At 41.7% G+C, this 13,865-nt stretch overlaps 1 protein-coding gene across 6 annotated transcripts in view; it reads left to right on the forward strand.

The window, feature by feature from the left end:
• The window catches only part of SUCLG2 (succinate-CoA ligase GDP-forming subunit beta), a 238,994-nt gene that overhangs the window by 119,947 nt on the left and 105,182 nt on the right, over nt 1-13,865 (forward strand). For all 6 annotated transcript variants that reach the window (XM_036266382.1, XM_036266383.1, XM_036266384.1 and 3 more), the window contains 3 exons: nt 2,121-2,273; nt 3,833-3,922; nt 12,576-12,672. In XM_036266382.1, the coding sequence (XP_036122275.1) occupies nt 2,121-2,273; nt 3,833-3,922; nt 12,576-12,672 (340 nt within the window). The remainder of the gene's footprint in view (nt 1-2,120; nt 2,274-3,832; nt 3,923-12,575; nt 12,673-13,865) is intronic.

Below are 13,865 nucleotides of genomic sequence, written 5' to 3' on the forward strand. Positions count from 1 at the left end.
AAATAGAGGCTTGGCAGGATCCAAGCACATCTGCCAGCATTGCAGGGGCCTGAACACACGGCTCTCGAATGACAGTTGTCCTAGAAAGTTAGAATGTTGTGTTGCTTGTAGAAACTCCTATAAGTCATTAAGTCTCCTTCATAGACAAGCTCTGCATTAGAAGTCAACTTTTAATCAAAATGGTTCTAAATAATCCCAGCACTGTATGCCAAGAACTATTTTTTTACATATTTATAAGTTACTACCAAAGAATCAATATGAAGCCCCTTGTAGATATTTTATTTTTAACCAGTGATAAATTCCATAAAAGTTGGAGAAGGAATTCTATATTCATTACATTGTAGCTTTTTAGATCATCCTAAACCGGGTAGGGCAAAAGTAGCTTTCAGAAACATAGAGTTTAAACTCTTGCATTATTATTTATTGATTATTGTATTATTTTCCATATGAACAGTTGTACACCTACTTTTGCCCTACTCTGTATTTGTCACATTCCAACTGACTTAAAACTTAGGGGTTTTTTGGCATCTGGGTATCTAGAATCTAATGCTACTTAATCTATAGTTTTCTTCGTGAAACCTGTTATTGAAGTACTTTTAGGAAAAGAAATGTAAGTATGTTTATTATTTTCACTTCTAGTACTGATTACTTAATTAAAGTTTTTATTTTCTTTTACAAATCATTCAAGACATCTTTTACCATTCTTTTTTGTTAATCCTCACCCAAGGATATTTTTCCATTGACTTTTTTTGATAGAGTGGAAGGGAGGGAGGGAGAGAGAGAGAAACATCGATGTGAGAGAGACACACCAATTGGTTGCTTCCTATTGACTCCAACCAGAGCTGGGGATCAAACTTGCAACCCAAGGTACATGCCCTTGACTGGGAATCAAACCCAAGACCATTTTGGTCCACAGGCCAGTGCTCTAACCCCTGAGCCAAACCAGCCAGGGCTTACCATTCTTTTTGGGTCTATAAGTTGGTACACCCTCCCTCTCCAGGGTATTTTAAGAGTATTTAGAATTTTTAAAATGACGATTCTAGCAACTAGTCATTTTACTTTCAGGTACCTTATCTACAGGGGTACTCAAACAAATAAGCAAAGATATATTACAAAAATACTCACTGAAGTAGGACTTTAGAAAAACTGAAGCCCTTATAAATATCTCTCAGGAGGGACAGGGTTAAATAAATATTGACATATAAGTACCTAGTCACAATGAAGAGAGAGGACCTTGGAAAGATGACTAAGTTGTGGTATTAAGATTAAAAGCAAGAAGAAAGGAAGGAATTCAAGTACATACTACATTTCAGCTGCATAGAAAAAGGACTAAGCAGCTGGCAGTGACTTGTCCTTCTCTGGCTGCTGCGTAAAGTTGTTAGGGTTGAGCAGAGCCCAGCATGCGCGGCTGAAGTGCATCTTCCCAGCCCACTTGCCCCCTGCCCAGCCACGGTCCTGGCATGTGACCACATCCTCCCAGAGCAAGGGGCAGCTTCTGTAAGGACCACAAGGTTCCATGTGGTCTCGGCACATGCTGGTGTTGGGGCCCCGGGGAGAGCAGCTTCCATTGTCTTGTTCATTTACTTCCACTGTCCTTTGCATTCATTTTGAACAAGCAGATATATTTATCATTTAAAAGAAAGTAAAAATTGAAATACAAGTACAGTGAACCAAGGGACAGAAGTGTACAAACATATGAAGCATCAGACACACTAAAAAGAATCCTTTGGCAACCAGATTTGGTTTTGCACCAGAGCAAGTTGAGAAAATCAGTGTGGTAATATATATGTACTGTAAATGTCTCAAATTAAAATAGCAGCTGCTTCTCTGGAGTTTTTCTTAAGTGTCAGGGTTTCTCACAGAAGAAAAAGAAAATTGAAGTGGGAAGTTTCCTTGATGTCAACCAATACTTGCCACTGAACACATTAGCAGGGTCAGTTAAGGAGGGAAATGAGCTTGATGCACCCCGAGAGCAGAGCTCGTGAATCCAGGGAAGTTAACATACTGGGCTTCAAGGGCCTGAAAGTGAAGCCGTTGCGTTTGTGTAGCAAGTTTGTATAGATTTCCAAGTGGAATCAGTGTGATGCTGAATTCATTTGACTTTCCTGTTACCGTGGTAGGTGATGGTTGCCGAAGCCTTGGACATTTCCAGGGAGACCTACTTTGCGATTCTGATGGACCGGTCCTGCAATGGCCCCGTACTGGTGGGCAGCCCCCAGGGGGGCGTTGACATTGAGGAGGTGGCCGCTTCAAATCCAGAACTTATATTTAAGGTATGTTTAGATTTCTGGCTATTCTGTGTTCGTCCATGGTTGTTGTAGAAGCTGAAAAACATTTAATGTGGAGTCTGAGGCTGGTAGTGACACATCTCTTTCTGGGACTTAAGGCTTGAAGATGTCTAGTCCTTTTTCTTCATAGTCATCCAGTTGAAAGTTGGATAGAATGGAGATATTCACTATTCGAGGTCTTTTTCTTTGCTTTTCTCTGCCCTCCCTTCCTTCTTTCCTCCTTCCTGCCTTTTCTTCCTCCCTCGTTCCTTTCTATCAGCCTGCTCCAAGAATTAAAGAATGGAAGCAGACTGACATTTCCATTTCCTCTTGGTTAACTTTGCCCATTTAACAGTATTATGATCTAGAAAATCTCCAAGGTGACCAGATGTGAGCTAGAGATTGTCTCTATGTCTTTCAACACTATCGATGTCAACTAGCACCCTTCTAAGGTCCTGAGTCTTTGTTTCTTTCAAGCCTTTAAACATTTTTCTTTTATTGATATTAAGATTAGTTTCTAGCTGAAGATATCTGAGGTCAAAGCCTTACTACCCAGCGAGTTCCCCAATGTCTCTAAGCTTTATTTTTGAATCGTGAAATGAATGTGAGAATTAAATGAGGTGACATGTGCTTCTCAACCTACCTGAGCTGTAGTGTTAAAAAAATCTAAGACCTTCTGAACTATAATTCCAGTTTTTAATTCTGGGTTTTTAGTATCAAAAGTATAACATTGGAGATTTCTAGCAGAAATACTCCTGATTTTATTGGGAGTCTGTTTCTCGGCCCTCTGGAAAGGCGGGCACTGTGGCGGCTGGTCTGCCCGCGTCACGTGTGCATCTGCCCTGGAAGTTAAGTTGCGACTCTGCAGCTGACTTACTAATGCAGGTTTTCCCTGTTATTCAAAAGTAGAGCTCCCTTGTGAAACCTTTTGTAAGCCAAAATGACGAAAATCGAGGCGCTTTCACCATAGGACACAGCGTGTAGCAGATGCGAAGAGCCCAGGAGCGCAGAGTCGCGGCATAGCCGTGAGGCCGTGCTGAGCATGCTCCCGCGAGGAAGGATGGGCAGGGCCCCACTGCCCGGGCTCAGCCTCGCCACCAGCTGCTGCAGAACAAGCGCAGAGCTCTCGTCCCACTTTCAGCTCTTTTTTTGTAACAGCAAAAATTCTCTTTAGATTTTTTTTAGTTAACAAAAACAGGTAAAAGCAAAGTGGCAAAATGAGCTTTTGAAAAGAGGGGCTATCTGTACTACCTAGCCGTTATGATTCAAAACAGGTCATTCCTGCCCTGGCCGGTGTGGCTCAGTTGGTTGGACCGCATCCCTATCTCTCTTTATCTTCCTCCCTCCCTTCCGCTCTCTCTAAAAATCAGAGGAAATAATATCTTCGAATGAGGATGGAAAAACAAATAAAACGTACCCCATAGGCAATACCTCTCCTCAGAGATCTCTGGAAAGGTGCCTCACTTTCATTACTCATTTGCAAGTAAATATAAAGCACTTTCTTTTGTGGTTGTCTTCTTGCTTGACTGTCTGAATTTTGTTTATTTGATTCATTTTTCTACCAGGAGCAAATTGACATTATTGAAGGGATAAAGGACAGCCAAGCTCAGCGGATGGCAGAAAATCTAGGCTTCCTTGGGCCTTTGAAAAACCAGGTACCTGTGTGATTGGAGGCTCCTATGTCTGACTTGTTTCAGTAAACATTGGAAAATTTGCTTAATAGTATCTGATGTTTGCGATTACCCGGAAACAAGATAATTTATTGTTTTGTTTTTTTCTTCAGTTGTTTGTGATGAAGAAAATACTTTTCAGGAGTTACAAAAGAGGATGTTCATGGTGTGTGTGTGTGTGTGTGTGTGTGTGTGCACGTGCACAGGTGTGTTAGTGTCTTTATCTTTTATAAAGCTTGCAGCTCTAGCCTGTCAATTATAAAAGGCAGCACAGCAGTTAGAAGCACAGGCTGTGGAGTCAAACAGACCTGAGTTTGAATCCTGTACTGCTGCCTGACATGTGAGCACATGTGTGATTCGGCCCATCCGAATGTCAGTTTTGTCATCTGTCAGATGAGGATGATGAAATTCTAAGAAGGTTATTCCAAGGACCGAGTGCACTGATGTGTAAAAGTGCTAATTCAGTACTCCAGAGAGGTCAGTCATTATTGTTATTAATAGTACACATTACTTACTATTATTCTTTCATAGCTAATGACCATTTCAAATGAGTATGAATGGCATGAAGGTGATAATTTACTGAAAACAGCTTAAAACATGCCTTAGTAATTACATCCCTTGGCTTCATAGACAGAGAAATTGGCCTCCAAGTTACTAAGGAGGAATTCTGTCTTGAGCATCACAGCCCTGCACTGCCCTTGGTCCAGCCCATGGGACCTAACCTGCATGTTTACGTAGCCACAGCTAAGTCAGGAGAACTAAGATCCTGTGTGTATGTGTCCGTGTCTGTGTATTTCCCCTGGGGCCTCAGGATGGTTACAGATAATTTCCTTTCATTTAGTTGGGCAATGTTCCTCCAATGAAACAATAGATATTGCGCTGTTTTATTATTGTCTTCTTTTTCTTTTGATTGATTCTATTTCTGGAAATGTAAGAGTGACAAAAAGGCAGATCATAGAAGAGTGAAGCAGAATAAGACTTTAGTAGGTGTATGTTCCACAAAAGACCCCGAATAGCCCAGCAATATTGAGAATGAAGAACAAATTTGGAGGAATCACACTACCTGATGTCAAACTATACTATGGGTCCATTGTAATCAAAACAGCCTGGTATTGACATAAAAATAGACATATAGTTCAATGGAACAGAATAGGGAGCCCAGAAATAAACCCACACCTTTATGGTCACTTAATACTTGAAAAAGGAGGCAAGAACATACAATGGGGTAAAGACAGTCTCTTCAATAAATGGTGTTGGGAAAATTGGACAGATGTTTGCAAAAAAATGATATTAGACCACCTTCTTACACTGCACCCAAGAATAAATTTAAGATTGATTAAAGATTTAAATGTTAGGCTTGAAACCATAAAAATTCTAAAAGAAATCTTAGGCATTAAATCTCAGGTATTTCTCATAGCAATATTTTTTTTTGATATGTCTCCTCGGGTAAAGGAAACAAAAGAAAAATTAAACAAATGTGACTACATCAAACTAAAGAGTTTTTGCATGGCAAAGGAAACCATCAACAAAATAAAAAGGCAGTTCATTGAATGGGAGAACACCTACCAGTGATACATCTGATAAGGGGTTACTATCCAGAATTTATAAAGAACTTAGACAACCCAATGCTAAAAAAAACAAAAAATCAAATTAAAGTGGACAGAGGACCTGAATAGACACTTCTCCAAAGAGGACATACAATTGGCCAGTCGACATATATAAAGATGCTTAACATCACTCATCATACACAGAAATGCAAATTTAAACCACAGTGAGATATCATTTCACACCTGTCAGAATGGCTATCATCAGTAAATCAACAAACAAGTATTGGTGAGGATGTGGAGAACAAGGAACACTTGTGCACTGTTGGTGAGAATACAGACTGGTGCAGCCACTGGGAAGATAGTGTGGAGTTTCCTCAAACTATTAAAAATGAGCCCTAGCTGGATTGGCTCTGTGGTTAGACTGTTGCCTGCAGACCAAAGAGTCACGGGTTGGATTCTGGTCAAGTACACATACCTCAGTTGCGGTTCAGTCCCTGGCCCTGGTTGGGGTGGTGCGGGAGACAACTAATCCATGTGTCTCTCTCACATCGAGGTTTCTCTCTCTCTCCCTTCCATTCCATCTGAAGATGGATGGAAAAATATCCACAGGTGAAGATTTAAAAAAATAATAATAATAAATAAAGTATTAAAAATGGAACTGCCTTATGACCCAGCGATTCTGCTTCTGAGTGTGTATCCAAAGAAACCCAAAACACTGATTTGATGGAATATATGCACCCTTATGATCATTACAGTGTTATTTACAATAGCCAAGATTTGGAAGTAGCTCAAGTGTCCATCAGTAGATGAGTGGATAAAAAAAAGCTGTGGTATATCTACACAATGGAATACTACAGAGCTGTACAAAAGAAGGAACTCTTATCCTTTGCAACAGCATGGGTGGACCTGGAGAGTATTATGCTAAGTAAAAGAAGCCAGAGAAAGACAAAAACCATATGATTTGACTTAACATGTGGGATCTAATGAACAAACAAAATAGAAACAGATGCATATACAGAAAATAGACTGACAACTGTTAGAGGAGAAAAGGATTGAGGGTCCGGGTGAAAAAATTAAGGGATTAAGCCAAAAACAAAACAAACCTCATAGACACAGACAACAGTATGGTGATCAGAGAGGAAGGGGGTGGGAGGAGGTAGAAGAGATAAAGGCACACCTGAAACCTACATAATTTTATTAATCAGTCATTGCAATGAATGCAATAAAAATCAAAAGGAACAGCCCTGGCCGGTTTGGCTCAGCGGTTAGAGCGTTGGCCTGCGGTCCTGAGAGACTCGGGTTCGGTTCCCGCTAAGGGCACGTACCTCGGTTGCAGTTTGTCCCCGGCCCTGGTCGGTTGTGCAGGTGGCAGCCACTCGATGTGTTCCTTTCACATCGATGTTTCTCTCTCTTTCTGTTCCTCTCTCTCCCTCCCACTCTACCTGAACAAAAAATGGAAAAATGTCCTCGGGTGAGGATAAAAAAAAAAAGGAACAGAAGAGAGTACTTATTTGAAGATGGAAAGAAACGTTCTCTTGGAAAACAAAAGATTCGGGAGGTTAAAGGGGACAGGACCATCTGGGACTAAACCTCTGAACAAGAAGAGAGGAGCTAATGGTCATTTCTGAGATGCTGGACGGCTCTTGGTAAGCGCTACAGTGGTTGGTTTTATCTCTTGATCACGAGGCCATCACTGCATTATGTGTTTGCTGAGAGGCTCCTTGTGTCGGGTGGGCTCCCCGGAGCCCCTCTTGCAGTGGTTGCTGTGTTCCAGCTTCGCTGCCCTGCGCTAAGCCCTGCATGTACTCAGCAGCCCGTTTGTCTCGTTCCCAGCTGCGGACAGTCGCCTTTGCTGGATGCTCATGTGCCCACGCCAGGGACCTCTGCGGTCTCCTCGCTGCTGTGCCGCCAGGAGAGCGCTTTGCAGATGTGTGACGTGCACAAGAAACAGCTGTCACTGGTGTGACTCAGTGAAATGGCGCATCGAGGAGGTTCCCTTTGAAGAGATACCTCTGAGGCACTGTTTCCCAGTGCCCCAAACACTCTACACTTAAGTTAGTTACCTGTGAAAAGAACATTTGACATGCAAGTTCTTAGAGGTCTTTAGTAGCTCATTGTCATTATATTTTTTAATTACATATTTAATTCACATTTTTTTTTCATTGCTGCCTGCATGAAAGACTTTGCACTTCACTTGCTCAGCAGAGTTGTTGCTGGCCCTGCTGGGCACAGGGACGGGTGGAGGTCAGCCTGCCTGGCAGTGCCGCAGGAGGGGGTGAGGGCAGAGAGATGAGCTCAGGTGGGCACGTTCAGGTTTGTTCATTGGGACACCGGCTGTATTTGTGCCGTAAAGTGGAATGCGAGACATCGGAGCTCAGGGGAACTGTGGATTCGGGGACCTTTGCAAGGTGCCTCCTCGAGCCATGCGATGGGTGAGATGTTCCAGAAAGACAGTGGAGGCCGCACTTGAGGAAGAAAACATTTTAATGATGATCAAGATGATAGATGTCTGATCCTTTGATCAAGAAATGGTATCTCAGAGCTCCGTCAATTCATTATGACTTCGAAAGTTACTGAATTTTCATCTAAGATAGGGATTAGGCATTTGGGGGAGGTATCTCACTCATGGATGAACAACATATAAAATTATTATCTTGTAAATTTAATTATATCTGTCCTGTGACTCATGCCTGTTGTGTCTAAAATATCATCTAAATTTTACTAAAAATAAATACCACCTTGCATAAAACTACCAAGTATGTGTTCCTGATGGAAATCCACTTCAGCAAGAATTGGTTGAAAAGACTACTGAAGCCACGGGACAACTGGACGTGACCACAAATTCACAAGCTCCCCAAGTGCGTCCTAGTTATCGTCTGTGCTATTCATTTCTGAAAACATCGGCACCAGGAATGTCAACTTGAGCCTGTAAGATTGATGCTGATGAAGTGATCCAATGGGCCAAGTTAAAACCCACCCACAGGCACGTAGGAGTGCTTTGTACCTCTGCTGGCTGGCTGTAGGGGCCCTGTGTGAATGTTGATGATATTTGTTTCTGGAATGCAAGAAAAGTATTGAAAAAAATTTTAACCTGTTAAAACATTTTTAAAAACACTTATAAATTGTCATGGTATGAGGCATATGACCTCAAGTTTATTTGAATTTAGGTATTTTAACTTTTTAATTGTTTGTTTCAACCTTAACTTTTAGGTTTTAACAAACAACCTTAAAATAACATAAACTGGTCGCAAAAAGGGAAGAAAATGCTTTTTCTGCACAGTGTGCTGTGAACTGAGGTAGCAGGTGGCAGCAGCAAACTGGCTGGTTTTAAGTTCCAGCAGACGGTTTCCTTTGACTAGTGTTGATTTATTTTTAAAATTTGAACACATTTAGAAAGCAGGAAAGCTAACCTCAACTTGCCACAGGCCCTGCCATTTCCTGTTTGACACCCGGCCAGACTGGCATATCGCCTGCCCCCCTTGCAGTCAGTGTGTCGCCTCTGGAGTGAGGCACGCTTTGTCTCCATCCACTCCGGCTGGCGCTGTCCTGGAGTCTTACAGTAAGATTTCCTGATTCTTCATCCCTGCCCAAAACATGTTTATAGTTCGTCTTTGTACCAGGATATACAATTACAACAGCGAAGACACCCCGCCCTGCATAAGTGCTGTGTGAATGTATAACTACAATGGCAGTGATGTGCAGAAGACTCAGGCTTCTGGACCACTAAGCTAAGTTAATACAGGCTTAAGAAGTTTTGGAGCAACCCAGGTGTCCATTGACAAATAGATAAACAAAATATGGTAAATACATAAACTGGAAGGTTGTTTGGCCTTGGAAAAGGAGATTATGACAGGTGTTCAGCTCCCTGAGCCTTGAGGACATCACGCTAAGTGAAATTAGCCAGTCAGAAAAAGACAAGTGGGTGAGAAAGATAAAGGGATTAGGCAAAGGGAAAAGAAAAACCCCCATGGCACAGACAGCAGTGCTTTGGTGATTCCAGAGGGAAGGAGGTAGAGGGAGGTAGACGAGGATAAAGGGGGATAAATGGTGATGGAAGGAGACTTGAGTTGGGGTGGTGAACACACAGTACGATATAGAGATGATGTATTATAGATTGTACACCTGAAACCTATATAATTTGATTAACCAATGTCACCCCAATAAATCAATAAAATAAAACAATAAAAATAAAAAAAAAGAAATTAGCCAGTCACTAAAAGACAAATGGGTATGATCCCATCGATGTGTGGTATCTGGACAGTGAAAGTCTCAGTGACAGAAAGTAGATTGGTGGTTGCCAGGCATCGGGCTGGGAGATTATTGTGTAATAAGTATAGGGTTTCAGTTTTGCTGGATGAAAAAGTTCTGGAGCTTGTTTGCACAAAAAGGTAAATATACTTGACACTGCTGAACTGAACACTTAAAAATGGTTGAAGTCATGAATTTTATGGTATGTTTATTTTTTTTAAAAAAAGTTTCACAGTAGCTGGGATAAGACCTTACATATTTATGCACCCAGAAGTTATTTCTGTTATGTGGTTTCTCATTAGGAATCACTGCTTCAGGAAATGTCTACTGAGTGTCGGCCCTGTGCAGGGTCTGCGTAGGCAGAGTGGCTGCTAGGTGTTCAGGACAGGCAGCGTGCATCTCTATGAAGCCCCCATTGCAAGCATGTGGATTACTTAGAAAACCCTTACAGGCCCACCGGTGTGGCTCAGTGGACTGAGCGTCACCCCGTGAACTGGGAGATCCTGTTCCGTTCCCAGTCAGGGCACCTGCCTGGGTTGCAGGCTTGATCCCCAGTGAGGGGCATGCAGGAGCCAACCGATCAATGTTTCTCACTCCTATCTTCTCTCTAAAACATCAATAAAAACATATTTCAATAAATAAATAAAATAAACCCTTACAAGAACAAAAATAGTAAGCAGTGTGTTACTTAACCAGCTTTGCACAGTAACTTAAATAAAATCTGTTTGGATTTTTTAAAAGTAAACATTAAATAAAGGACATTTTAAAGAGTATTTGAAAAAATTATGGGAGGATTGTTTTAACACTGAAGTGGGTCCAGCCTTTTTAGTCTCACACAAAGTCAGAAGCTATAAAAAAGAGTGCCATTATCAGATTTCCAGGTGTCAGAAGTAACAAAAACATGGGCAAAAGATAAAGGAGAAACATATTTGCATTTGATATGAAATAATGAGCTAATTTCCATCAAGTAAAAACACCTTAATGTAAATTAATAAGAAAAAAGACTGAAATCTCAACAGAAAAATGGGCAGAATTCAAAGAAAAGGAAATACAAATGTCTCTTAAGCTCATAGAATACTCAAATTCACTCCTTAATAAGAGTAATTTAAGTTAAAACTACATACAAAAGATACATTTTCACCTGGCACACCAGGAAAGCAGATAGCTGATGTGATTAGAACAATCTCTTTTGTGGGAGGAGAAATTACTGGCAAACTTTACCGAGAACAATTTATGATAATTTTTTTTTTTTATTAAAATGCCCACATCCCTCTTTGTTCCAATCCCGAGCAGTTGTCCTACAGGTGTTTAATCACACGTGGGATGTACATGCAAAGGTAGGTAGGCAGCATTGGAAGGAATGTCAAACTGTTGGAAACCAAGTAGCCATTATTAAATTGCAGGTTAAATGATCATGCAGCATTTCAAAGAATAAGCTCGTTCTACTTGTGTTGATGATGAAAGCTCTCTAAAGTCTATTGAGTAAAGACAGAAGGTATAGAACCAAATTGGTGTTTTTAAAAAAGATGAGTGCAGAACGTGCATGCTTGGTTACACAGGTAAATAGATGTCCGAGCCGAGACATGTCAGAGTGGGCAGAGGCAGAGTAGATAGAGCTCATCGACAACAGGCAGGGTTGCTACCTGCACGCTCGGGGAGCAAGGTGAGGCAGCCCTCTTACTGGACACTGGAGACAGAAGCTGGAGCCCTGGTGGGCCTGTCTGGTGGGAGCTGAAGTCAGAGCAGGAGATGCTGCCCAAGGAGAGGGAGGGGAAGAAACACCCCAGCTTTGCACCCCCCTCCCGCCCCTACCTCCTGGCTCTCCTGGCTGCTTCCCACTGGCTGAGCTGAGCCCAGAGCCTTGGAAACTGGGCCTTCAAGAGTCAGCTCTCTGGATATACAGAGTAGAGATGGAAAAACGCCAGCTGTGTTTCCAAGGACAGATGACTCAGGCTGGAACAATGAGCACAAACGCAGCAAAGGGAAAGTCATGGCTAGGAAATGAGACAGAGCCGAGAACGAGACTGGTGGCCGCCATTCAGCCATGATTGCAGTCTTGCCGTGTGGCATCCCAGGCTGTGCCACTGCAGGTGTGAGCTCTCCAGGGCGGTGTCATGCCTCATTCACGATGTCTTCCCCGAGCCCTAGTTCACACAGGGCTAGCGTGCTGGGACTCAGGCAGTTCATAAATCCTGGTGGAAAAGAATGAATGAGTCAGTAAACTTCAAGCAGAGTGAGAAAAATGAAGTCAGGGCATAACATCTGGGCAACGTGGGTTATTCTTGCTCTCTGTGGACACCCTGTTTTCAGTTTGAATTGTGCTGTTCATTCACTGTACTGTTAGGACTTTCATCTTCCTTTCCTGCAGCAGTTTCCATTAGACTCAGTAATTGTTGTTTCACAGATTATAGGTTTGAATTGATGAATATAATAACTACTTTATTCCAGCATAATTAGGAAAACCTACTCATTATAAACTCTCAAAATCATGTTTACCTTTTACTTAAATGGAGCTTTTCTATATTAATGATTGTAGCTCATATGGTGGCGTAGCTTGGCTAATAGGGATATGATAATTTACAGAAAGATTAACAGCATTTTTAAGCCATACTGAAAATATTTTGTTTTCTTGATAATGGTCTTTTCTGGTGTCTGGAGGAAACTTGAGCAATTCTTTCTAATAAATAGCAGTGGAAATTAAAATATGCTTTTCTGTTTTTCCCTTCAGAAAACCTAACTGAAAATAAAGACATAGCATGTAATTTTTAAGGTTTCATTAATCCAGCAGAATAAATGTTCTTTTACTACATTGGTGTAATTTCATTTCACTTGATCACATTTAGGCTGCAGATGAAATTAAGAAGCTGTATAACCTCTTCCTGAAAATTGATGCTACTCAGGTGGAAGTGAACCCCTTTGGTGAAACTACAGAAGGACAAGGTAAAAATAAATAAGAGAAACAAATGAATATAATTATTTATGCAAACTATAAATTAAATTATACAAAAGACTATAGCAGCAGCTTTGTGTGAATTTCTTTCAGTGATTTAATTTCTGCCATAGTTTCAGTGCTCCTGTGGAGCAGCTGAATATTTCAGCACTTGTGTTTGTTCGTAGCCAAGTCCAAGCCTCAGAGGAAGCTACTTCTTGCCTTATTTAGAAACATCCATCTTCCAGCACCCCTTATTTTTTGAGGCCCATCACTATGGAAAGATTTAGGTGGAAACGAGTCACTGCACTTGGGTGAAACGAACGTGCGTGCTTCTGTGACCCGCTGGACGCTTTTCAGTTTACCTGTATCCGCATAAATTTCCCTGTGGCCCCTGCTGGATATACATCATCATGGTGGAGCCCCTGGTGCCCCACCATCCAACTCATCACCTTACTTGACTATGAGCTTCCACTTTAGATGGGAGAAGGAGGCATTTTTGTTGGGGAGGTTTTTCTTATCCATCAGATGCTTGTGGAGTATAAATAACTTTTATATCTCAGCACCCACCACTACTGTACTTTGTCCTGCATATAGAAAATATTCAATAAGTTCTTAATAATTCAATAGCCAAAGCTGGTGTATGTGCGTGTGATTTGGGGTAGAGGTGGGTAGCAGGTGGATAAGATAATGACACCAGAAAGTACATTCCATGAAACTTGTCTTCTTTAGTACCTTTCACCCCCAAAGTCTTGCACGCTGCCTAGAATGTGGACAGTCAGTAAATAGATATTTGCTATTTGATTGGAAGATAAGGTGATTTATAATGTGCAAATACAGCCAAGTTGTAGACCACGGTAGATGGGGCTGTGTGTGTGTGTGTGTGTGTGTGTGTGTGTGTGTGTGTGTGTGTTTTCATGCTTTTAATTCAGAGCTCTCTGCTACAACTCTGAACAAAAGGACAAAGGAGACAAAAGTGAATACCCCTTCCCAACTCCCCCCTTCCCAGACACCCTGAATTCTGTCAAGAATATAAGAGTACACTGTGCCCTAGCTCAGAGAGGGGCTCATGATGAGATCACTGGGCAGAGGCCCCCTAGTAGACCTTTGCCCCAGTACCTTGTTATTTGCTCAGCCCTCCCCAAGGTGCTGTCGGTTACCCTTGTGCGAGTGGTAATTTGGAAGGGTGTTCAGTGTTTCACGG

Source organism: Molossus molossus, unplaced genomic scaffold, assembly GCF_014108415.1.
Source record: "Molossus molossus isolate mMolMol1 unplaced genomic scaffold, mMolMol1.p scaffold_m16_p_18, whole genome shotgun sequence".
NCBI lineage: Eukaryota > Metazoa > Chordata > Mammalia > Chiroptera > Molossidae > Molossus > Molossus molossus.